At 48.3% G+C, this 26,435-nt stretch overlaps 1 protein-coding gene across 3 annotated transcripts in view; it reads left to right on the top strand.

Annotated features, from left to right (window-relative positions):
- TRIM9 (tripartite motif containing 9) overlaps nt 1–24,008 on the top strand; it is a 60,290-nt gene extending 36,282 nt beyond the window's left edge. The window contains exons 4-13 of one of the 3 annotated variants that reach the window (XM_033162359.1): nt 1,914–2,024; nt 5,251–5,404; nt 8,144–8,301; nt 10,252–10,390; nt 13,442–13,630; nt 18,224–18,259; nt 19,186–19,209; nt 20,401–20,704; nt 22,100–22,262; nt 23,439–24,008. In XM_033162359.1, coding sequence (XP_033018250.1) covers nt 1,914–2,024; nt 5,251–5,404; nt 8,144–8,301; nt 10,252–10,390; nt 13,442–13,630; nt 18,224–18,259; nt 19,186–19,209; nt 20,401–20,704; nt 22,100–22,262; nt 23,439–23,501 — 1,341 coding nt within the window. In that variant the 3' untranslated portion in view covers nt 23,502–24,008. Of the gene's footprint in view, nt 1–1,913; nt 2,025–5,250; nt 5,405–8,143; nt 8,302–10,251; nt 10,391–13,441; nt 13,631–18,223; nt 18,521–19,185; nt 19,210–20,400; nt 20,705–22,099; nt 22,263–23,438 lie in introns of those variants that run through there. The other 2 variants (XM_033162444.1, XM_033162268.1) reach the window with 2 other exon arrangements.
- The last annotated feature ends 2,427 nt before the right edge of the window (nt 24,009–26,435 follow it).

Below are 26,435 nucleotides of genomic sequence, written 5' to 3'. Positions count from 1 at the left end.
TCCTCCTGTTGTTTCCAACAGCTGGTGTTCAGAAGCTGAATTGTAGGTGGATTCCCACGAGGCAAGACAAAGCGATAACAGCAAGAACCTTTGTTGAACTACAGAACTGGACAAGAGGGGCAAAGCAACTGCTTAAATACATTTCTGAAGGCCTGGGCCACTCCCACTCTCAACGTGATTGGCTGCCTAAACTTCCAAGCTGCGAATCATAAGTCAGAGTTTAAGGGCCAATGGCAGAGGCCCAAGTCCTGAAATGTTCTGTGATTGGATATCATGTATCGAATCAGAACACAAGGGCTCAGAAACCCTAGCCCAGACTCAAGGTCAGGCAACACAGACCACTGAATACACAACAGAATCATTGCTGCCTCTGATTGTGGAGGTAGAGCAGAGCCATCTAATCCTCTTCTCAAGCCATCTAGATATGGAATGAAAATAACCGGGTACTGAACAAAAGGTGCAAAAGAAGAACTTACACCCCAGTTCACAGTGGCCCATTAAAGTACGCTTCCAGCAGAGTTAAAGACTAAACACAAGAGAAAAACTGACTTGGCGAAAGCACGCACCAGGAGTAAAGAAAAAAGGCTTTCTTAAAACTAGAGTTTAATTTACGTAAACAAAGTAAGAACTCCCTGTTCGTTTTCTAGCCTTCTTCCAGAGACTCTGTTCAACTAAATATCAAAAAAACTCTCCCTCCCATACTCCCAGCCTTCAACATTCCCCACAACTCCCAAAGCTAGGAGCACTAAACGCTTTGCAACAGAGCCTTTTATACACAGAGTAACACCCACGCTTCAGCCAATTAAGGACAAAACACAGGCATCTTCTATTTCTTAAACAGACAGTACTGACATCAGACCGGCTCGGGTATAATTTTAAACCCAGAACTAGATTGGGGGCCACCACTGCCTCATGCAGGAGGGAGTCCCCTAGTTTAACTCTGCGCTGAGTGAAGAAGGCCTTCCTTTTATTTCTTCTGAAACTTCCAACATCAAGCTTCCATGAGTTCTTAGTGCACTTGCCAGTGTCTATGATCAGCACCTCCCTGGGAGAGCTAGAACGGAGCCAGGGAGCTGGACACTGCTGAGCTCACCATGGGGAGGTGTTACTCCAGGAAGGGTTCAGGGGAGACTGGGGCCCTCATATCCCCACCACTGTCATGGGCTGGCTGGGTGAAGAGGAGTGTGGTGGGAGGCACCAGCTGGGAAAGCACCAGGGGAAGAAGTCTCATATCCCGGGGGTTGGTGGTGGGATGACAGTGAGTGGTCAGAGGGAGAAGAGGGAGCAGACTGGGAAGAGGAGGTGTTGGAAACTGGGAAGGTGCTGGGGCGGGGAGAGAACCCCCTGTACCCCCCAGAGCTTGTGCACTAAGTGGGCCTTGCCCAGCAAGAAAAGTAGAGCAAGAAGAGATGTTAAGCCTTAACATCGTCTACAGGTTTTCCACACCTATCAGCCGATCACCCATTCCCACCACCCTTCTGAGTAATACCCCTCCCCACTCCCTCACTATATTTAAGGGTCTGGTGACTTCTGTTTCAGTGTATCTGAAGAAGTGTGCATGCACGCGAAAGCTCATACCGAGAACAAACTTAGTTGGTCTCTAAGGTGTTACCGGAAGGAATTTTTTTATTTTTTATTTTGTTTTCCCTAAACAGGGCTGCCTTCAGGTGTCTTCTAAAAGTCCAATAGTTTTTCTTTCCTTGACATCTGATGGGAGGGCATTCCAAAGGGCTGGCGCCACCATCGAGAAGGCCCTCTTCCTGGTTCCCTGTAACCTTACTTCTCGCAGGGAGGGAACTGCCAGAAGGCCCTCGGCGCTGGATCTCAGTGTCTGGGCTGGACAATGGTACAGAGATAGAACAGCATGGAAACATTGCTCTGGAAACATTGTTGTCTTGTGTGTCTCGTTGCAGGTGGTGCGGGACCAGATCTCCCACTGCACAGTGAAATTACGCCAGACGACGGGACTCATGGAATACTGCTTGGAGGTCATCAAGGAGAACGATCCCAGCGGATTCCTCCAGGTTGCTGCTTGATTCTCTCCCCCCCCACCCCCGTTCATACTCCTAAGAGAAGTATGCCTTTCCTCTTATGGCTGCAAATGCCCTAATTCAGACCTCCTTGAGTTCATGTATACGTTGTGGTGGTGTTCATGACCGATCCTTTGGATGCTACCTAGCATTCCTAAGGAACTCAAGGCTACTTGGGCCAGGAGGACAAGGCGCTTGTGGAAAGAGGAGGAGTTGACTGCAGGTTTGCAAGTCGTCATGAGAAGATAAACCTGCTAATCTGTTTAACCTCTTAAGACTCAGTCCTCATTGGCTGGAGCAAAGTACAGGGACTGAGCACATCAGATGCAGAAGATCCCTAAATTCAATCCCTGGCATCTCCGGTTAAAAGGATCTCAGGCAGAGTCGCTGCAGAGTGTCTCTGTCTGAGTCCTTGGGGGGGGAAACACGGCTGGTATAACGAGACGGTAGCTTGATAGACCAAAAGATCTGAAGTTGCACAGGAGGAACCATTAAATGCATCTTTTCATTTAATATGCACTTTAAAAGATGCAAAGAGGAGGAGATGCTGAGGAGATGCAGGTTGCTGCAGGCAGAGAAGCAGAGGAGTGTGGCATCAATGGAACATTTCCTCCTGATGCAAATAGCAGCCTCAGAGAAAAGATTTTCCTCAGGACTACAGCAAAGGCTTAAATCCCCTCCTTTTTGTCTTCTGCGATCTGAATTTTCTCAGGTCTGTTGTGTGGGAATGTTCAGGGAGGCAGGAGAGGATATATTGCTTATTAATATCCTTCCTAACTTGTGCTAGCAAGTTCCTTCACTTAGCAGAGTTTTACATTCCCCTTTTAAATGCACAGCAGAAAGCTGGTTGCAGGCTTGTTTAAGCCTCTCACTATTAGATTCCTGGTAAGTCCCCATATATTCCAGTGTGGTGTAGTGGTTAAGAGTGGTAGACTCGTAATCTGGGGAACCGGGTTCATGTCTCCGCTCCTCCACATGCAGCTGCTGGGTGACCTTGGGCCAGTCACACTTCTTTGAAGCCTCTCAGCCCCACTCACCTCACAGAGTGTTTGTTGTGGGGGAGGAAGGGAAAGGAGAATGTGAGCCGCTTTGAGACTCCTTCGGGTAGTGAAAAGCGGGATATCAAATCCAAACTCTTCTTCTTAAAAGAATAAACACACCACAATCTTGTGTAAAGTATATAAAATAAGTTTACTCACATCATCAGTTCACAGCTGGATCCCTGGAGGCAGACTTAGTTTCAAAGTATATATGTGTGGATCTATCCCATATGGGGATAACCCCAGCTGCTCCAATGGCGAAGGAAGTAAAAAAAAAAAGAGAGAGAGAGAGAGCTTCATGCCTTGTGCTTTTGTTACCTGCACAGGTAAGGTCACGCCCACCTCTAGTCACATGCAAAGGAAGTATGTCCCATTGTCCCAGCCCAGTAGGAACCAGGAAGTTTTGACTGCCTGGACCAAACACCCCCTTGCATGTCCGCTCTAGGAAAACAAGGAATGTTGTATTTGACTGCTACTTATTTATCACATCCCACATGTTTGCCATTCACCTGCCCCACCACTTGTTTCCACCCACTGATAGAACTCTCCAAGCTGCAGATACTGTAGGCCAGAGGTTTCCAAACCTTTTGGGGCCACTGCCCCCTTGGTTCCATAAACTCATTCCCCCTATAGCAGGCATGTCCAACAGGTAGATCGCAATCTACTGATAGATCGCGGGGTGTTCCTGGTAGATCCTGGTTAATCTCTGGCCCCTCAGCGATCTCCTTACAAAAAAAGCAAAAAACAAAACAAAACCCAGCTTTGGCTTCCAAAAAACAACAACTCCACAGCTTTGGGTACATCACTGCTAGTTTTTTTTAATACTGTGAATAGATTGCAGTCTATTGGGAGTTGGATGTCCCTACCCTATAGAAAGCCTTATTCAGAAGAGAGCTTTGCATGACTCACTAAGAAAGGTAATAATAATAATAATAATAATAATAATAATAATAATAATAATAATAATAATAATTTATTTATACCCCGCACATCTGGCTGGGTTTCCCCAGCCCCTCTGGGCAGCTTCCAACAAAAGATTAAAAATACATTAAAACATTACTCATTAAAAACTTCCCTAAACAGGGCTGCCTTCAGGTGTCTTCTAAACATTAGATACAGTAGTTGTTTATTTCTTTGACATCTGACGGGTGTTCCACAGGGCAGGTGCCACTGCCAAGAAGGCCCTCTGCTTGGTTCCCTGTAACTTGGCTTCTTGCAGCGAGGGAACCACCAGAAGGCCCTCGGAGCTGGACCTCAGTGTCCGGGCCATAGCTGTCAACCTTCCCTTTTTTGCGGGAAATTCCCATATTATAGCATTGGGAAAAGGGGGGGGGGAAAGTTGACAGCTATGGTCCAGGCTGGATGATGGGGGTGGAGACGCTCCTTCAGGTATACAGGACCGAGGCCGTTTAGGGCTTTAAAGGTCAGCACCAACACTTTGAATTGTGCTCGGAAACGTACTGTAATAACACAGTGCACATTTACTCAAAATCCAATTAAAACTATTTAGTTTGATTAATTTAATAAAATGGATGGACTTGACCCAGTGAGAGCCAGTGTGGTGTAGTGGTTAAGAGAGGCAGACTCGTAATCTGGTGAACCGGGTTCGCTTCCCCGCTCCACATGCAGCTGCTGGGTGACCTTGGGCTAGTTACACTTCTTTGAAGTCTCTCAGCCCCACTCACCTCGCAGAGTGTTTGTTGTGGGGGAGGAAGGGAAAGGAGAATGTGAGCCGCTTTGAGACTCCTTAGGGTAGTGATAAAGCGGGATATCAAATCCAAACTCCTCCTCCTCCTCCTCCTCCTCCTCCTCCTCCTCCTCCTCCTCCTCCTCCTCCTCTTCTTCTTCTTCTTCTTCTTCTTCTTCTTCTTCTTCTTCTTCTTCTTCTTCTCCTCCTCCTCCTCCTCCTCCTCCTCTAGCACCCTCCTGCTGCCCTCTTGCCTCTTAGCAGCCCCCAGGTAATCCCACTGCCCTCACTTTGGAAACCACTGCTATAGAAAGGCGCCCAAGGCCATTGAATCCTCAGTGTATGGCAGTCAAAGGGTACCATGTGTCTAAAAATGGATTTTGCATTTTGGCTATCAAGGCTTGTGACCCTTCCTCACCCCCAGGAGACTTCTCCATCCCTGTATCTATCCACGCCTCGCACACTCTGATTCACCCGTCTCTTTTGCCACCAGATCTCTGATGCGCTGATAAGGAGAGTCCACCTGACAGAGGACCAGTGGGGGAAAGGAACCCTCTCCCCAAGGATGACAACAGACTTTGATCTGAACCTGGACAGCGGGCCTTTGCTGCAGACCATCCACCAGCTGGACTTCATGCAAATGAAAGGTAAATGTCAGAGCAATCCTGTCTCTGTCTGTTTGGAAGGAATGCCAGGCGTGAAATACGAGGGGGAGGAAAGGAACAGCAGGTTTAAAATAGCCGCAAGGTAGAAATTTATTTTAGTCATGTTATCTCCCATACTTGAACAAAGTTCTCAGGGTGACTAACAATTGCATAATAATTAAATTTCTTCTTTCTTTCTTTCTTTCTTTCTTTCTTTCTTTCTTTCTTTTGGAAACACTAGAAACCAGTTTTGAAAGCTGAGCTTTGCTAGTGAGTCTGGGTAGATAACATTTTCATATGGACCAAGATGAGTGATGTTAACTTGTTTCTTTAGGAATCCTAGAGATTCACAACAACATCTTACTAAACAACATCTTATTAAAACATCTTATTAAAACAACAGTGTTTTCGAAGCGACTAGCGTGAGTTTGGCCAAACTGCGGGAGGCAGTGAAAGATGGGGTGTCTGGCGTGCTCTGGTCCATGGGGTCACGAAGAGTCGGACACGACTGAACAACAACAACATTAAAACAACAGACATGGAGCACAGTCCTGTGTGAATCCCTATTTACTGGGAAGTCATAGAATCATGGAACTGCAGAGTTGGAAGGGACCCCAAGGGCCATCTAGTCCAACCCCCTGCAATGCAGGAATCCTGCCCAAAGCCACCCCTGAGGTGGTTAACAGCTAGACGCACCAACTCATTGCACCATTCTTGTGTCCTTAGTTGTGGACATAGCCTCTGGGCTAGGAAAATGACAATCCACTGGACTTGTAAAAGGGTAAAAGAGTATTGGGAAATGATCCATAATGAATTGGGGAGGGGGAAATGTTTAAAAGTACTCCCCCCCAATAAAAATTAGAGTCCTTTCTGTTGGGGATAACTCAGACTTAAATTCCCAGGTGTCAGAAAAGGTTATTAGCCCGTGTTTCGTTAGCCCCCAAATGGATAACGAGCGAGGTCCCAACCAAAGAAGAATGGAAACTACTCGTAGACTTAAGACTGGAAAACATTTATTGAATATATGGGAAATAATTGTGTGCAGCTGAAAATGCTGGCAGCATTAAGATAAATTCAACAGTGTAAACAAGTTGTGATGGATGCAATAATAGAATATTGAATGGTATAGTTTTTGTAAAATGTGCAGGGATTTATGATATGTAAAATGAACCATGGAAAGAGAAGAAGGGAAGTCACGGATATCTTAAGGATGTAAAATGAGTATTTTAAATGGTAAAATAGGAAAATTCAATTAAAATTATTTATACGTGTGTGTATGTGAGAGGGAGGGAGGGAGAGAGAATGAAAATCCAGGTTTCTCAGGATGGAAAATTCCCATGTTTACATGCCTGCAGTATAGGCTGTGCAATTGCCATTTTAGGAAACAGGGAAAATAAATCTGATGCAGAAATGGGAGCGTTTGCCTCCTCCCCCCCCCCCACTTCCTGTGTATGCCGTTCATTCCAAGATCTGTTCTTCTTGCATTCACACCACTGGGCACAATGCAGCCCTGCTTGCCTGCGACATGCCCAGCTGCCTTCGCATCCGTTCCTCTCCTCCTTGCCAGCTCCGCTGCATTGGCACATCGCAACAGGCCCCATCTGGGGCAGAGCAGCAGAGCGGAGAGAGACGGCAAGAGGCAGGGCCGCCGAGAAGATGTTCGCTGGCGATGCTCCCGCCAGCTGTGAGGTGCCCATCTGCCCCATTGTGGCACTTCAAAGCCTCGCAAGGGGGAAGGGGCACCCAGACCCCTGTCTTGAAACAGGCTTTGTTTCAGGGCGAGCCTCAGGGTGCCTGCCAAAGAATGCCACCTGGGTGGGAACTGTAGGCTTGTGGAGAACTGCAGTTCCCACGGCTAATTAGAAGGAAGTTCCGAACTGGCAATTTGGTCTCAGTTTGCAGTAATAACAGTATTTCTATAGCTATTTTTTTCCCCAAAAGTGGGGTTAATGAACAAGAAGCATTGAGATGGCTTACTAATTTCTATACACTCAGTAGAACAGGAGAAAAATTGGCAAGTTTTAGCTGGACCCCAGGACTGTCACCAACAGTTCCAATACAAACATTAAAGCAGAACATACCATAATAAACAGCCTCAGCCCTGTATACCTGAAGGAGTGTCTCCACCCCCATTGTCCATCCTGGACACTGAGGTCCAGCGCCGAGGGCCTTCTGGTGGTTCCCTCACTGTGAGATGTGAGAACAAAATAAAATAAAAAAATTCCTTCCAGTAGTACCTTAGAGACCAACTAAGTTTGTCCTTGGTATGAGCTTTCGTGTGCATGCACACTTCTTCAGATATGTGAACTTCAGAACTATGTGAGATGTGAGATTACAGGGAACCGGGCAGAGGGCCTTCTTGGTAGTGGCACCTGCCCTGTGGAATCCCCTCCCATCAGATGCCAAGGAAATAAACAACTATCTGACTTTTAGAAGACATCTGACGGCAGCCCTGTTGAGGGAGGTTTTTTTATGTTTGATGTTTTATCGTGCTTTTAATATTCTGTTGGGAGCTGCCCAGAGTGGCTGGGGAAACCCAGCCAGATGGGTGGGGTATAAATAATAATAATAATAATAATAATAATAATAATTATTATTATTATTATTATTATTATTATTATTATTATTATTATTATAGGGTGAAGGATGGGTAACAAGCCATCAAACTCTTGCAGAACTCAGAGACCCCGATTTCCACCCTGGCTGGCGGTAGAAGTCGGGGTTACACTAATTTCTGTTTAGCTTCCTCCCCAGTGCCGGCCCCCCCAATCCTCCAGCTGGAAGAATGCTGCACCCAGAACAACAGTGCCACCTTGTCGTGGAAGCAGCCGCCACTTTCCGTGGTGCAAGTAGACGGATACATCCTGGAGTTGGATGATGGGAACGGTGGTCAGTTCAGGGTACGTTTTGTGGAGGGGCGCTTTTTTACGTTGCGGGGTGGGTGGGTGGGTGGGAGGGAGAACAGTGCTGGCTCCGGGTTTTAGAGTTGGAAGGGACCCCGGGGGGTCACCTAGTCCAACCCCGTGTAATGCAGGGATCTCAACCGACAGGTGGCCACCCAACCTCGTTAAAAGGCCATTGAACTCAAATAGAATTGGGACCATGGAATCACAGAACTGTAGAGTTGGGTGGGACCCCGAGGGCCATCTAGGCCAACCCCCTGCAATGCAGGAATTAAAACCACTGACGCTTTGTTTGCGTGGGCAATCGAGAATAGATTTGTGATGTGAGACTTGGGTGGGTGGAAAGCTAAGCGAGCACAGATGCCTTTTTTGGGGGGGAGGCTGGCTTAAAATAGCTGCCTCCAACCTCTTGAAAATAAAAGGCAATTGTTTCCTAGCCTCCTTGTTTCTCTGGGTACAGTTCCTCAACAATCAATTTTCTTAGGATGAGCTACTAGCAATTTAAAAAACCAAAAAACAAAATATATGTAATATATTTGCTGGGGAGTAGCCTCAGCTGCATGGTCGGACATCCACCTTGCTTGTAGAAGGTTGAAGGTTCAATCTCCGAGGCCCCTGAGACGTCACTGCCTGAATCCCTGGAGAGCTGCTGCCAGTCAGTGTGGACAATATTGAGCTAGATGGTCCGGTGGCCTGGCTGCATATGGCAGCTTCCAGTATTACCCTATATATTTAAGGTAGGATCATTGCTCAATGGCAGAGCACCTGCTCTGCATGCAGAAGCACCCTGGTCCAATCCCCGGCATCTCCAAGCTGGGCTGGGAAAGTCTCCCTTCCTGAACCCCCGGAGAGCTGCTGCCTGTCAGTGTAGGCAACATTGAGCACAAAGCAGTTTCCTGCATTCCTAATTTTTTGGACGTTGTTGTTGACTGAACTGAGATTTGAGCCAGAGTCTTCCTTTGCCAAGCTGATGCCTACCGATATTTTGGACTACAACTCCGACCGGCCCCAACATGCGTGGACTTTGGGAGTGGTGGTATGAAACATTTGGAGGGCGTCAGGTTGGCAAAGGCTGGCCTATGGCCTTGCCTCCCACTGTGCACACACCAGATCTCCGCTGCGTTGCAAAGGTTCTTAGAAAGGGCCTGTTCCCTTCCCAACCTGTTTCTGAAGGACCCTGCCAGAGACTAGCAGAGAGAGAGAGAGAAAGAGAAAGAGACAGACAGACAGACAGACAGACAGACAGAAACCCACCTCTCAGGTAGAGGCTGGTTCAGCAGCCTGACTGCATACTGTGGGATGTAATCCACTGGGAGCAGTCAAATACAACATTCCTTATTTTCCTAGAGTGGACATGCAAGGGGATATTGGTCCAGCCAGTCAATACTTCCTGTTTCCTCATGGGATAGAGGATCCTTCCTTGCATGTGACTAGAGGTGGGCGTGACCTTACCTGTCCAGGTAACAAAAAGGACAAGTCACGCAGCACTCTCTCTCTCCATCTTTGACTTCCTTTTTTGTTTGACCAGCTTTTTAGCTAGGACTGCTATGCTAGCTTCTCAGCTTTCATAAACACTGGGATTATTCCCCCATATGGGGTAGATCCACATGTACATATTTTGTAACTAAGTCTGCCTTCAGGAATCCAACTGTGAACTGATGTGAGTAAACTTCTTTTATTGGTTTTAAATAAGATTGTCGCGTCTTTATTTGTTTAAGAGGGATTCAAGGGAACGTACCAGGAACTATACAATTAATTCTGAGACAGAATGAATTGTATAATAGTGAGAGGCTCACACGAGCCTGCAACCAGCTATCTGCTGTGTAAAGGGGAACGCACTCTGCTAAGTAAAGGGACTTGCTAGCGCAAGTTAGGAAGGATATCAATGAACGATGTATCCTCTCCTGCCACCCCGAACATTCCCACTTTGTGTCTTTGGGTCCTTAGGAGGTGTATGTCGGGAAAGAGACGATGTGTACTGTGGATGGACTCCACTTCAACAGCACCTACAGTGCTCGGGTCAAGGCCTTCAACAAGACCGGGGTCAGCCCCTACAGCAAGATGCTGGTCCTGCAGACCTCCGAGGGTAAGTCATGGCTGCCGGGATCAGGGGTGAAGCATTTTCCATTGAAGAGAAGGGCCACAGGGGTCCTTCCTTGCCTAGGCACATCTTAGGAATTCTTGCAGCAGATGCTCTTCCTTGTTTGGGTTGCTAAACGCGGAGAGCCCCTTCCCTCAAAAAAAAAAGGAGAGGAACGCACCTGGGAAAGAACGGAATTCAGGTGTCAAAAGTGATTTCTGTCCTCCCTGCCCCTTCCGTTTCAAAAAGGTGCCGCGCAGTTGGCCGTATTTTCTGTTTAATAGTCGCATCCTGCTTTCCCAGCAATGAACGTGGAGCTCAAAGCGGCTTGCGATAATCACAGCAGCAGTGGAAAGCAACAAAACCCACGGCAGCGACCACTCTAATATCTAACGCAGTGGCGTATGAATAAAGCAAACGGGCAACAACAAATTCACCAGCTAATGTGATTCAGTAACGTCAGAATATGGGGAAGAGATGCTGTGCACCAGCCTTGGAGCAGATGACATCCTCTTTCTGGGGAGGGGCTGCTTCTTTGCTCAGTGCGTCAGGCAGCCCACTCCCAGGCAGTGAGATCGTTCACACTGTATGAGTCCACAGGTGCACCTACAGGTGGGAGCGCCTGGTGTTTTGTTGGAGCACAGAGGTGATTCCTTGAGGTCCAGAGTCTATTTCTTCTCTCTCTCATGGGAAACAGCTGGTGTTGACCTTTAAAGCCCTAAACAGCCTTGGCCCAATATACCTGAAGTAGCGTCTCCAACCCCATCGTTCTGCCCAGACACTGAGGTCCAGCTCCAAGGGCCTTCTGGCGGTTCCCTCCCTGTGAGAAGCCAGGTTACAGGGAACCAGGCAGAGGGCCTTCTCGGTGGTGGCACCTGCCTTGTGGAACGCCCTCCCATCAAATGTCAAAGAAATAAACAACTATCTGACGTTTAGAAGACATCTGAAGGCAGCCCTGTTTAGGGAAGTTTTTAATGTGTGACATTTTAATGTATTTTAAATCTTTGTTGGAAGCCACCCAGAGTGGCTGGGGAAACCCAGCCAGATGGATGGGGTACAAATAAATTATTATTATTATTATTATTATTATTATTATTATTATTATTATTAAGTTTTCCTCCGCCTTCCTCTCCCTCTCTGACACACACACACCCTTCAAACTCCCCTTGGCCTCCCGTTTTCTTACTTCTCCCTTCAGCCCCTAATGGGGGGGGGGGTAGGCCCATCCCATTTTGCCACTTGAGACAGAGCAGGGCTGGGCCACCATCCCCTCCCTGTGCTGTTCACTTCGCCACTGGCGCTGTGCCTCTCTTCCTGCATTGTGTGCCAGAGCCCACAAAGCCCTGCCAGCAGTGCCATCTTCTGGCAGGGGATCTTGCCGAAATCTCACAAGATCTCCTGCTCTCCGTGAGCTCTTGTGAGACTTAGGCAAGATGGAATCATGGAATGCTGGAGTTGGAAAGGACCTTGAGAGTCCTCTAGTCCAACCCAGCAGTGGAGCGTGTATCCATGCCGCCTGTGGACGGGGGCACGCACTGGGGGTGCAGAGGGCGAACGTAGCCCGCTGTGCACACGGCCCAGCCTCGGCCACTGCAGCCGCTGGCGCAACACACGGCCAAGCTGCTTTGCGAGGCTGGGGCTAGGATCGGAAGGTGCGTGGCGTCCTTCTCAAGGCACCCTCCCCGAGCCGCTTTGCGAGGCTGGGATCTGATCATATTCCAGCCTTGCAAAGGGCTGGCTCAAGGAAGGTGGCATGAGCAGCGCTCCGTCCAGAAATGTGCCCGGGGCGATTGCCCAGGGAGTCTCCCCCCTCTCAACGCTTAACAACAACAACAACAACAATTAATTATTTCTACCCCGCCCATCTGGCTGGGTTTCCCCAGCCACTCTGGGTGGCTTCCGACAAAAGTTTAAAAATACATTAAAACACCAGTCATTAAAAGCTTCCCTAAACAGGGCTGCCTTCAGATGTCTTCTAAACGTCATATAGTTGTTTATCTCTTTGACATCTGATGGGAGGGCTTCCACAGGGCAGGCGCCACTACTGAGAAGGCCCTCTGCCTGGTTCCCTGTAGCTTTGCATCTTGCAGGGAGGGAACCGCCAGAAGACCCTCGGCGCTGGACCTCAGTGTCCGGGCAGAACGATGGGGGTGGAGACGCTCCTTCAGGCATCCTGGACTGAGGCCCAGTATCCCTACTCCAACCCCTTGCAAGGCAGGAATCTCAGATGAAGCATCCTTGACAGGTGGCCCACCCAAACTCTGCTTAAAAACCTCCCGGGAAGGAGAGTCCACAGCCACTGTCTCTTCAGAGAGCCAGCAGTGGTGTAGTGGTTAAGAGCGGTAGTCTCATAATCTGGTGAACCGGGTTCGCGTCTCCGCTCTTCCACATGCAGCTGCTGGGTGACCTTGGGCTAGTCACACTTCTTTGAAGTCTCTCAGCCCCACTCACCTCACAGAGTGTTTGTTGTGGGGGAGGAAGGGAAAGGAGAATGTGAGCCGCTTTGAGACTCCTTCGGGTAGTGAAAAGCGGGATATCAAATCCAAACTCCTCCTCCTCCTCCTCTTCTTCTTCTTCTTCTTCTTCTTCTTCTTCTTCTTCTTCTTCTTCTTCTTCTTCTTCCTCTTCTTCTTACTGTTCCACTTGCCGAAAGATAAGGTTTGCTTGCTCAAGGATTTCTGCTGAGGAGTGTGTGTGTGTGTGTGTGTGTGTGTGTGTGTGTGTGTGTGAATTCATGCACATGTGTATATCTATAGATTTGTATCCAGCTTTTTAGATCTGTATGCACAGTTTTGTATACCCCGTATAGGGTTGCATCCGACACTAAGCTAGCAGAATGCTTTCGGTTGGGTGGGGCTTTCCCTTCCTCTCCTCTCCCTGCGATCCTCCCCAAAATTGGTAAAGCCATAACTGGGAGCTGGCGTTCCGCACCAGGGGCCACGCTCCCCTTTGGAGACTCCGCCCTCTTTGCACTTGCACAGGTAAGGGCTTGGGTGCCTTGTTGGAATCACCTGTTTGGGAGCTCTGACCTTGAGTTTGCCTTGATCTTGCATCTAGACTCCGAACCGGAGGAGCAGGCCCTGACTTTCCCAGTGCCTTTGGAAAGGCTGCAGCTGCGTAGATCGAGCCCCTTCTCTTCCACCCTTAACCTGCAAAACAGCTTTCCGGGGAGATCCTACTTTGAGCTCAGATCCTCGTCCCACCAAATGAGCTTGCACTCTTCCTTACAATCTCTGAATTCGGCCGGTGGGTGAGCCGAGCGTGCCTGGCGTTGCCTCTTGAGCTGTGCTTCTGGATGTCCCCCCGTTTTTGTTTCGGGGGTTCGGTTCTTGTTTTGTTGCTGTTTGCTTTTCTTTTTTAGCTTTCCTTTTTAATTTTTTTTTTTGGGGGGGCCCTCCTCCCCTTCTTCCCCTGCCCATGGCATCCGTGTGAGACAGGACTCGCTGTTCTATGTTGTCAGTGGCCCGTGTTCCACTGTGGAGGAAACTCTGAGGATGTAGACATGATGTGTGACATGTATGTTTCTGTGTAACAAGTTCGTAGACTTTGTTTGAACTGCACCAGCAAGCAAGGATGTCATTGCTGACATTCTGTCTCCTTTACATGGACCTGCACTCAGCAGCATTGTCTCTGAGACTGAGAAGCAAAAATAGTCACAAATGTGCAAAGTTCAAATAGCATTTAGAAGGATTTTAAAAAACCACCTACCGTATTTTTCACTCCATAAGACGCACTTTTTTCCTCCTAAAAAGTAAGGGGAAATATCTGTGCATCTTAAGGAGCGAATGGTGGTCCCTGGAGCTGAATTGCCCAGGGGCCAAAAGAGGATCATGCTTTTTATTTTACAAAGAGAAAAGGGGGTGTTGAAAGGACCCCACTGAGCAGCTGAGCAGCAAGAGATCGGGAGAGACATAAGAGTCTCAGCTCCCTTTCAGCCCCGCCCCCTTGCCCAGGCCTCCATTGTTGAATGTGCTGCAGAGGGAGGTTGTTTGTTTCCCCAGCAACATGTGACTGGCTGATTAGATTATCTGTCTGGAAACTGTAGAAAAGGCTCCCTTTCCTTTAGAAGCTGCAGAAATGTGAGTTGAACCCCATAAAAATGGGGCTTTCCCTCTTTGCTTTTCCCCCTTTGCAAAAGTAGCTTTGCTTTTCCCCCTTTGCAAAAAAGCTGCAAAACGTTTAGCTGATCCTCAAAAAAGCAGGGCTTTTCCCTTTGCAAAAAAAGCTGCAAAACCTTTATCTGATCCTCAAAAAAGCAGGGCTTTTCCCTTTGCAAAAAAAGCTGCAAAACCTTTAGCTGATCCTCAAAAAAACGGCTTTTCCCTTTGCAAAAAATGCTGCAAAACTTTTAGCTGATCCTCAAAATAACAGGGCTTTTAGAGGAAGAAAACCAGAAAAATATTTTTTTCCTTGTTTCCTCCTCTCAAAATGAGGTGCACCCTATGGTCCGGTGCGCCCTATGGAGCGAAAAATACGGTATTTACTTACAGTATTCTATTTATTAAATTTCTATCCTGCTGTTCCTCCCAAAGGAGCCCAGGGCAGGCAGCAATTACTGGATTTCACTACTAGATCGGGGATTTAAAAAATGCAACTTGAGGGTCTAACACAGCCTTTGCCAACCTGGTGCTCTGCAAATATTTTGGACTACAACTCCCATGAACACCCAGCCAGCACCCTCATGAGCATATGACCATGCTGCCTGAGGCTGATGGGAGTTGTAGTCCAACACCACTGTTGAGCACCAAAATGGCGAAAGCTGCTGTAACAGAAGAAGCATATTGGATCACAGATGTGCCAAGGATCAGGGATGATGGGAGTTGTAGTCCAGCAATATCTGGAATGCACCACACTGACTAACTGTGGCACAGCATATCAGCAAGAAGACAGGACCAGGAAATGTCTCCCTAACAGGCTAAACTTCCCCCAGTGCAGAGGTTTTCGTGCAGGACAGGAGACCCAATGTGGTCTCTCCAGATGTTGGGCTGCAGCGCCCATCACCTCCAGCCGGCTTGGCCAGTGGCCAGTGGAGCTGGTTCCAACAACATCTGGAAGGCAAAATGTTGGCTGCTGCCATGTAGGAAAACATCCAAGCTGCGTTTGGGTTCCTGAAGGCGTATAATTCCTGGGTGGGAGATGGGTGTCCACTGTCCATAGCATTGAATCTGTGGCCAGGCCCCACACATTTATGTGTTATTTATTTCCTAAAATGTATACGCCGCTGGATTGTAAAAAACAACACACACGGTTTACGAAAAAGAAAACAAACATTAAAATTGTCACAAACAAAAATGATTTAAGACTTTTGAAAGGTTTAAAATAACGATAAGCTAAAAACAGCTTAAGGCTTGTCTGGACAGAAACGTTTCCAGCAGGCACCCAAAAAAGTACAGCGAAGGTCCCTGATGTCAATAGGCAGGGAGTTCCAAAGTGTAGGAAGCGCCGCATGAAAAGATGAAGTTCTTACAAGCGCAGAACGGGTCTTACATGGCATCTGCAACAGTGCCAGTTGCACAGATCGAAGCAGTCGAGTGGGCACAGAAGGGGCAAGGTGATTTCCACTGTGATGCCTTCAGCAAGAGAGCAACCAATGAGAAGGAAGGTTCTAGAAAGCTTTTCCTGAGCCTTGGGATGTAATTCACATGCATTTTCCTGTGTCAAGCGGGATATGCTGGAATTCCAGTGCCAAGGCCTCAGGTGGCTCCTCTCTCTGCAGCCACTGCCCCCCTTCCCCCTCCCATCTTTGCAAGAACCAACCTTTTCAGTTTGGGTTTTTTTTTTTTAGGATTCTCCCGTTGCTACAAGCTTACGCTGGTGTAACCCCCATTGGCACCTGCCTGACACCGGCGTAAGCTAAAGGAGAATAGCTCTGGCATAGATTTCTTTCTTTCTGTCCACCCCATAATTTGGAATGAGGAATGGCACAGTCTTTCAGTTGCTGGGCTACACCGAGGGGCCGGACCCACAACCCCGGCTTCATTATATTTTCCCCATCGTGCTTTTACGGGTTACCCCATCCCACTGCTTTTGTGCGACTGGCTTTCGACATAATCCATCCCCGAACGTTTCTGATCTTGTGTCCTGTGTACGAAGAGTCGGTGCTGCCTGCTTCCTTGTACGTTCTTGGAGTTTGTATCTTTGGAGTGAATTGGTCTCAAGCTGGGCGTGTGGCACTGGGGGGGGGGGCGGATTTGTGGGGTGGAGGTAGGGATGTGGGGGGGGGGAACTGGATTCGGTTCGCTTTTAAAAAGCAAACCTGCATAATTTGCGCTTCCTGAAACAATAAGCAAACCTACACATTGCCATCGTTTGAGATTCACCGTCCTCCGAACTTTGCAGCGTAGTTCTCCGGCCAAGTAGTTTGTACAAAAACGAATCTCTTAAAGGGAAATTGATATATTGGTGGAGATAACATATAAAAACCCATTCTGTTGGGAGGAATTGCTTTGCAAAAATATGCCCGTGAAACGTTGCGTACAAAACAAGTGTGTATCATGGTGGCGAATTTTCGTGAGAATACCTGTATCTTTTTTTAAAAAAAATCGCAAACTGGTGTGGAAATGTGGAGAGCTTAAGAGTGGGGAAAGAGGAAACAGAGAGGGTGTGAAATCCACAGATTCACCTATCCTTAGATGGTTGGAGGGGCTCAGGTCTCCTCATCCCTAAAAGTGACACCTTTTGCTTCTCTTAGGAGACATTGCACAATGGGAAATTGCCAAAAAATAAAAATGTGAACGACACAATCCCCTAAGTTGGTATGTGTCCTGATTCATTTAAAAGGCTTTTGCTAAATCCCACATAATCAGGGTCATATGCATTTCTTCCTTTGGGAGGAAAGCCAGAATATAAGTAATTTGTTGTTTTTATCATCACCATCATAGAATTGTAGAGTTGGAGGGGACCCCAAGGGTCATCCAATCCAACCCTCTCCAATGCAGGAATCACAGCTAAAGAATCCCTGGCAAGTGGCCGTCCAGATAGGATAGGAAGAAAAAGTAGGACAGATAAGAAGTGGGGACGGGACATTGAAACTAGAATGCTCAATATATCGATTTGTATTTAATACTGAGAAGATGGTAATAGCCCTCTAGGATCAGACTACAGTTCCACCTAGACTGCTGTTTTCAGCAGTGGTGAATACCAGCGAGGAGGCCTTCCAAGCACCAGCCACAGCCCTCCTTTGACACCTTCCCTTTAGCACCTGGGGCAACCGGTACCTCTGAAGCTGGAACTTCTAGTTCAGGCTTCCTCAACCTCGGTCCTCCAGATGTTTTGAGACTACAATTCCCATCATCCCTGACCACTGGTCCTGCTAACTGGGGATCATGGGAGTTGTAGGCCAAAAACATCTGGAGGGCCAAGGTTGAGGAAGCCTGCTCTAGTCGCATGACTAATGGTTGATGATAGACCTCTCCACTGGGTTGTCTAAAAGCCAGTGGCAGGGAGTTCCACTGGCTATGTGCTGTGTATGGTCGAAGTGCCGCTTGTTCCTTGCCTTGAATCCGCTGCTGTCAATCCACTTCAGGGGTGCCAGGTCTTGTTTCTAGAACGGGCCTCTCCAGGAGCTTTGACTCCAACTCCCATCAGCCCCTTCCAGCACGATCGGGGCTGATGGGAGTTGGGAGTCCAATTGACCTGGAGAGACGCAGGTTGGCGAAGGCCCATGAAATGCACATGTCTCTGGTTCTGATGGCGGGGCCTCTCGCTTTGTAAGTGAATCTGGCAAATCCGTTTCGGCGGCTGACACCCGCTGGTGCCCCAGCTGCGTGGCTTCTGCCGCCCGAATCCGGTTGCCCTTTTCCAGTGTCGACGTATGAAATGCAGTGTGTCTCTTTATAGGTTTTGAGGCTCAGGCAGGACCTTTCTCCCAATTGGGCAAGTATATACTTCCTTCCACGTTTCGGTGGCATTTGTTTCGGTCACTTGTTTTTAACCCTCGACTCCCCCCATTCGTATGTGACAAGGAGAGACCCCCCAGCTATACACCCGATGTTTAAACTAACACTATGTTTGGTCCAGTCTGTCCCGTCCCCCCCACCTTGTTTGTAACACCTTTGAGGGGTGGGGGAAGAGGGGAGGCAGCCCAGGAAGCGATTCTGAAATGAGAAACAGCTGTTTTCAGCTACAGGGGGAAGACACCAGCTCATAAGAATGTAAGTAAATACTCAGAGCCTGTTAGAATGCCTTTGGAGGAAGGCTGGCTTAGAGCATGTGACTGCCCCCTGCCCAGATATATCACAGTTAAGCAGAGATTTGAACCCAGGTCTCCCTGGTCTGAGCAAACTCACTCTCCGCATCGCATCACATCACACCTGGCTCAAGGTGTCCATTGGAGCCTCGGAAACTCATAAGGGATGGATCGAGTTATGGCACTATGGAAGCAGTCCTATAAACCTAGCTTGGAGTCAACCCTTTGAAGAAGTGAAATTTAGACCTGGTTTTTCTTTCTTTAATTGGGTGGGGAATCCTACTTAGTTTCTTAGCTGAATTTTGGGAAGGCAGGAGCAGCTAAAGGAAACCAGCCTCTTGCATAATTTGGTAGCCTTTCCTTGAGCCCTTCCCTGTCTGCAGAAGCTGTGTGGTCTCCGGTACACATTATGTATAACTGTGTGAGGTTTCTGCTAACGCCAAATTGATATGCCAGCTTTGGCCGGGAGGGGGCATACAAAATATGCAGCCAGGAGACAAAGCTACAAACAGAAGCCTCAATGAAGCCCGCGGTTGGCACTGTTGTCCTCTATCAATGCCGACGCCGCTTCTCATTTGTTCCCCTCCATGCCTTTCGCTCGGAACGACGACAGTTGATATTAAAAAACTGGTAGCAGGTAGGAGCCCTTTTGGGTGCATGGAGCCAATGGAGCCTACTGACTGGCTGCAACAGTTTGTGTGTGTTTGTGCTTTGAAAACTTTGTGGCAAGTGTGTTGTCCTCAAGGCGACGTCTTGCCTGTAGGAATTCCACTAACCAAGTCTTAGCCGTGCCTTTGGCACAGGCCCAGATCGCTACCCCAAAGCTCTGTGGGTTCCCAGTTGGTGCAGCAAAACTCAGCAACCCAACAGCATCTTCTGCTGGGACAATGTGCAAATACAGTGGAAAGCCTAAATAGCCAGGGAGCAAAGCAGGCAAATACTAATAATAATAATAATTTATTATTTGTACCCCGCCCATCTGGCTGGGTCTCCCCGGCCACTCTGGGCGGCTTCCAACAAATATTAAAATACATTAGAATATCACAGATTAAAAACTTCCCTAAACAGGGCTGCCTTCACGTATTTTCTAAATGTCAGGTAGTTGTTTATCTCAAAGGCAAGGGCAATCAGGGGGCCAAGTCTGCAGGCCAAGGGCAGCCCTGCCATTAGACAGAGTTATGCGCCTGCCTTCAGGCGGCAGGTTCAGGGGAGGGGCATCACCCCATGGCTCCTCCCCATGAGCCCATGCTCCACCCATTTTCTGTTCTTGCCTACATTTGTCACACGCAACATTGTTTCCATTCTGCTGCAAGTCACCTTCCAACAAAAACTAAACCATTTATCTCCCTACCTGCTGTGGGGAACTACTGTACGCAGCTTGCATAACTTACATAGGGGGGGAGGGGTTCATAGGGAGGGATTTCTGTGCCTCCCTTTGGATATGTCCCCAGAACAGGGCTGGCCCTACCATGAGACAAAGTAAGGCAAGTGCCTCGGGTGGCAAATACGGATGAGCGTTGAGTGGAGACAGCCCACGGGGTGCAGGGGAGGGTGTTGAAATAAGATGCAATGGTCTGCTGAGCTTTCGTACTTGGAATGGGACTGGGTGGTTTTAACTTCTTGCCCCCTGCTTCAGGCGGCAAAATGCCTTGGGCCGGCTCTGTCCCAGAAAGCATGTGGAATCATGGCCTTCGACCAACCTGCAACTCTCCTCCTGCTGCATGCCTGCATGGAATGCATTTTGTGCCTCCTACTCTCCCCCCCCCCCAGCCTAGGGACTGCCATCCCATTCACACAGGTAACTGCTCTCCCCTCGTGTCCATTGCAGTGGCCTGGTTTTCGTTTGACCCAAATACGGCCCACTCGGACGTCATTTTCTCCAACGACAACCTGACCGTCACCTGCAACAGCTACGACGACCGGGTGGTGTTGGGCAAAACGGGCTTCTCCAAGGGGCTCCACTACTGGGAGCTGTCCATCGACCGCTACGACAACCACCCGGACCCGGCCTTTGGTGTGGCCCGCATGGATGTTCTCAAGGACGTCATGCTGGGGAAAGATGACAAGGCCTGGGCCATGTACGTGGACAACAACCGGAGCTGGTTCATGCATAACAATTCACACACCAACAGGTACGTGGCCCCTGGGCATCTCTTGCTCCCTCTCTCTCTTCCCCTCCCCCCCCCGTCCTCTGAACGTTTGAAGGTTCAGGAAGCACACAGTTAGACTCTGGAACTCCCTGCCACAAGAGGTAGTGGATAGTTTTAGAAGAGGGTTACGATATGTCCTTTCCGTCGGGGATAATTCAGACTGAAATCCCCAGGTGTCAAAAAAAGGTTATTTATGTATGCTACTACTGCGGCCCGTGTTTTGTTAGCCCCAAAATGGAAAACGAGTGAGGTCCCAACTAAAGAAAAGTGGCAACTTAAGTTGACAGAATATGCACAACTCACAGACTTAACATATACAGGTAGAATAAGAGAACGAGAAGAACATACGTTTAAAGAAGATTGGGAGATGTTTATGGAATATATAGGAGATAATTGTGTACAGCTGAAAACTCTGGCAGCATTAAGATAAATTCCACAGTGTAAACAATTTTTGATGGGTGCAATAATGGAATATTGAATGGTATGGTTTTTGTAAAATGTGCAGGGATTTATGATATGTAAAATGAACTGTGGAAAGAGAAGAAGGGAAGTCATTGATATCTTAAGGATGTAAAATGAGTATTTTAAATAGTAAAGCAGAAAATTCAATTTAAAAAAATCACACTTTTTTCTGGGGGTACATAGGGGTACGCATACCCCTAAACATTTTGTGGATCTTTGTACTTTTGTCCATTTCCTGTATTTATTTTTCCTGGTTTGAACTATAAAGTGGTGATTTTATTGAGTCAAAATGAGAGTACTCCTAAACATTTTTAAAATAGAAAAAAAGCAGTGTATGTGTGTGTGTGTATAACAGAGAGAGAGAGAGAGAGAGAGAGAGAGAGAAGAGGATTAGGATAACCATAGCCAAACTGTCTTTGTCCTTGTCCATGGAGCTTTCTTGGCAGGGATACTGGAGTGGCTTGCCAGTTCCTTCTCCAGGTGGATCACGTTTGGTCCAAACTCTCCACTATGACCTGTCCTTCTTGACCTGTCCATAGCTTCCCTGAGTAATTCAAGCCCCTTCGCCATGACAAGGCAGTGATCCATGAAGGGGTCATGGATCAGTGTTCTCGAAGCTACTAACATGAGTTTGGCCAAACTGCGAGAGGCAGTGAAGGATAGGCGTGCCTGGCGTGCTCTGGTCCATGGGGTCACGAAGAGTCGGACACGACTGAACGACTGAACAACAACAGCCAAACTGTGGGAGGCAGTGGAGGATAGGGGTGCCTGGCGTGCTCTGGTCCATGGGGTCACGAAGAGTCGGACACGACTGAACGACTGAACAACAACAAAGACTTGTACAGTTGGAAGGGACCCAAAGTGTCTTGTAGCCCAACCCCCTGAGCTAATGAGGAGCGCTTTCTTTCTCGGCAGGACTGAAGGGGGCATCACCAAAGGGGCGACTGTCGGGATCTTGCTTGATCTAACCCGGAGGACCTTGACCTTCTCCATCAATGAGGACCAGCAGGGGCCGGTGGCCTTTGAGAACCTAGAAGGTGTCTTCTTCCCTGCTGTCAGTCTGAACAGGAATGTGCAAGTAAGGAGGAGCGGGAAGGAGTCTGGGCCTCTGGGAGGAGAGACTGGGAGGCTTCCTGGATCTCGGGATGAGGTGCTCCCGTCAGTTGCTGGAGAGGGGCAAGGCAGAGAGTGGGAAGAACAGGAACCAGAATGGGGAAACCAGAGTTGTGTATATTCCCCAATTCTACACAAGAGCAGATCACTACTCACCCACACTGCCCCAGCCCCACTGCCATGTTTATGAGTAGCAAAATTGGAATGTTTGGTTGCCTATGCAGAATCTTTGGGATAAGGTCAGGTGCATATTTTTACTGGGGAGCAGAACTCTCTCTCTCTCACACACACACACAGAGAGAGAGAGAGAGAGAGAGAGAGAGAGAGAGAGAGAGAGAGATATGGTTCTGTGAGCATGGGAAGATCAAATCCTGCCAGCCGTGATGGGATTAAAAATGCCACCCCCACTGCTCAGGGCCCGCTCAAGACATTTTGCTGCCTGAGGCAAGGACCAAGATGGTGCCCTTCCCCAAGCAGAAGCCCACTGGACTGGTGGTTGAATCTTACTCCAGCATTGGGAAAGGAAGAAGTGTCCCACGGCAGTTGAATGCAGCATCCTCACAGCTCAGTCTCTGCTGCCTGAGGCTGCTGCCTCACTTTGCCGAATCGTAGGGCCGGCCCTGACATCCCTGATTTAGAAACGCCGTCCCGGTTTCCGATTTGATCCTGGAATGTCCCTATTTTCATTGGAGAATTGTTGGAGGGCATGGAGTTATCCAACCCCCGAGCCGTCTGAAGGCAATCCTGTATAGGGAAGGTTTTTTTAAAAAAATGTTTAATGTTTCATTATGTTCTTATATGTGTTGGAAGCTGCCCAGAGTGGCTGGGGCAACCCAGTAAGATGTGTGGGATGAGATCAGTGGTGGAGCTTCATGCTCCGGCACCGGGGGAGTAGAGCAGGCGGGGGTGGGGCTGGCACGCGTCCCAGGGGTGGGAGGCGCCACCCAAAGGGGCGTGGTGTGCGTCCTGGGGCAGGGTGCGCCACCTGTGGGGGTGTGGCACCCAGCGGGGGTGGGGGGCAGCCGTGATGGAACCCCACCGGAATCACGCTGCCCTCTTCCTCCACCAGTGAATGAGATGTCCCTATTTTCATCTGAGAAATGTTGGAGGGTATTTGTACCAGGTGCTCTTTTGCTTGCAGGTGACGTTACACACCGGCCTCCCGGTCCCAGACTTCTACAACGCACGAGGCTCCATGCAGTAAGGAGTCAGGGGGTGCCCAGCGGCTTTTTCTCAGGACACACCGAGAGACCTGCGTTCGTTTTCTTCAGGAATTGACCTCATGGGAGGAAGGAGGAGAATATCTGGTCGCCTGGTAACTCCAGGCCAGCGGAAACCAAATTTTTTAAACAAACAAAAAAACAAAACAAAAAGCGGGGTGGAATCTAGAGAAGAGAAAGGACCAAGCAGACTTTGGGCACCCCGCCAGGGCCACCCCTCTCCGCCTTTCCAGCTCTCTCTGTGTGTGTGCACGAGTGTGTGTTTGCTTTGCTAATTTTGCTCTTTCGGCTGATGACAACGTTCCCGGAGAGAGCCTGAGATGCGACTCTCTCAAATCAGCTTTTGGGTTCAGTTATTCTTTCAGTTTGGGATTCCCCCTTACCCCTAAATGTGGATCAGATTCCCCAACTTCCGGATTCTTCAGCCAGAAGGAAAACTGAGCTTCACTTGCTATGGATGGAGAGTTGTGCATATAACATCAGCCAGACCCCCACCCACCCACCCAAAGCCCCTGGGCGGGCAAGAATTGGCTGGTCCTTGAAGGGTCAGCAAAGAGTCCAGTTGACTTTTTCCTCCTCTGTCCTCGTGGCCTTTCTTGCTGAATAACACCTTCTCATAGACATCAGCTTGGGATCACCACTTAATCGACATATAAAAGCCATGCAGGATGATGAATCAAGCCTTGGGAGATGGGATTTATCTTATTTTTTCCCCAGTCAAAGCAGAGAGGTGGGGGGGGGGAGGTCACATGATACCCCCCTCCAATTACAAAGGCCTGGAAACGAAATGGTCCAAGGCCTGGAAACGATGCCTTATGAGGAACGGCTTAGGGAGCTGGGTATGTTTAGCCTGGAGAAGAGAAGGTTAAGGGGTGATATGATAGCCATGTTCAAATATAGAAAAGGATGTCATATAGAGGAGGGTGAAAGGTTGTTTTCTGCTGCTCCAGAGAAGCGGACATGGGGCAGTGGATTCAAACTACAAGAAAGAAGATTCCACCTAAACATTAGGAAGAACTTCCTGACAGTGAGAGCTGTTTGGCAGTGGAATTTGCTGCCAAGGAGTGTGGTGGAGTCTCCTTCTTTGGAGGTCTTTAAGCAGAGGCTTGACAGCCATCTGTCAGGAATGCTTTGATGGCGTTTCCTGCTTGGCAGGGGGTTGGACTGGATGGCCCTTGGGGTCTCTTCCAACTCTAGGATTCTATAATTCTATGATTCTACAGTGTTTACCTTTTCGTTTTTCAAAGATCATGCAACCCTTTTTTTTTTTTGACCCAGAGGATGCTCAAAGCACTTCGCCACAAAGCACAGAACACTGATATAAACAAATCAACACTGGGAAATAATAATGTTGGTTATGAATGATGATATCTTAGTTAGGCATCCTTTGGGGCCTAGCAACTGAGGCCTGGTTCTCCAGCCCAGGTGTGATGGGGGCCGCCCCATAGGAGCTGCTCCCAGCACCCGCATCTGAAGTGGTACAGCTCAGATACAGGTCTAACACCCCTGTGAGGTTGAAGTGTACAATTTAGATCACTCTACGGAGGATTCCCCAACGCTTTAATCTGCATATGAAATTAGCACCGTTTACAAATTTGGAATTCTATTGGCAGACATTCGCCTTTGAGTTCCGAGTAAATTATCACTTTGTAGGGGCAGAACATTTCCTCAAAGAATTCCATTTTCAGCGATTTTCAAAACTCAAACGCCAACATTCCAATTTCTGAATGCTCCCCCGGAAATGCCCCCGCCCCGCATTTAGCAAATATATCCAGTATCCCATTTCTTCTCTGATTGGGATGGGTGGTTGTATTTAGCAGAATGTGACAATCTTCTGGCTCAAGTCAGTTGGCTGTTTATCCAGACGTTAAAAATTAAAATATCTTTATTACGGTCAAAGACCAGAAAGCTATTTATAAAAAGTATGGCAGTGTAAGTTGTATTGTGCTACAAATAAAAATAGAAATGCGGGCCAATTCACGGAATTGGTGCTTACATTTAAGACCAAATTCCAGCCTTTTAAAGTTTAAAATTTAAATTCATGAGTCTCTGCTGTCTATTATCGTTCTATCGGGGGTTAGAATTCAAACTCCATCGCTGACATCACTACTCATCTTATTCTTGTTGCAATGTGACAGTACTTTGCCACAGACCTGATAATTTCGGGATCTTTACCAGCTAGGAGGTGTCTGGTATAGGTATCATCTGTACTAGTGGGTAATTTCCTCAGAATCGGTTCAGTCAGCTCTTTTCTGGAGTCTTTCAATCAGCTCTTTCCCAGACATTTGTCCTGTAAATGGAGGGGGGGTCACCAATCTGTCTCTGAATGCCTGAGGTAGAAGGAGGCACCCAGAATTTGCTCTAGTGTGTAACAAGCGCCCGTTGCACGCTAGAGACGGCAGCTCCCATAATTCACTTCCGTTTCTCATTTGTTTACATCAGCCTTTGCTATCCTAATTTCCCCTGGCTGTTTCGGACTGAAGCAAAATGTGAGAGGTCTCATCCTCCCAGTCCTATTCCTAGTACAAAACCTCAACAGACCATTGAATCTTATTCCAACATCCTCCACTGAACCCCGAGGGTGCCGGACAGGTTGCATAACACGCACGTCCACAGAGCTCCCCCCACTTGACACCGACACCCTCCAATACTTGCCACCTGAGGCAGCCGCCTCATGTTAGGGCCGGCCCTGTGGGACTTCCTTCTTCCGCTGCTCCTCGGGCTGCGGTGATTATCGCGGCTTTGACTGGAGACAATGGCGTGGCTTCTTACATGATTGTTTTGTGGGCTAAGTCAGTTTGCAGAGATGCGACTCCAGACTGGTCATGGTGGATGGGTCGGGGGATTTCCAGACTGGGAGAGATCCATATTCACAGCAAGGCTCAAAGGCTGGCTCTTAGATATATCCAAGTTTCCCT

The sequence above is a fragment of the Lacerta agilis genome, chromosome 1 (genome assembly GCF_009819535.1).
Source record: "Lacerta agilis isolate rLacAgi1 chromosome 1, rLacAgi1.pri, whole genome shotgun sequence".
NCBI lineage: Eukaryota > Metazoa > Chordata > Lepidosauria > Squamata > Lacertidae > Lacerta > Lacerta agilis.
Note: the sequence above shows the minus strand (reverse complement) of the source record. Positions and strands in the feature narration are given on the sequence as shown.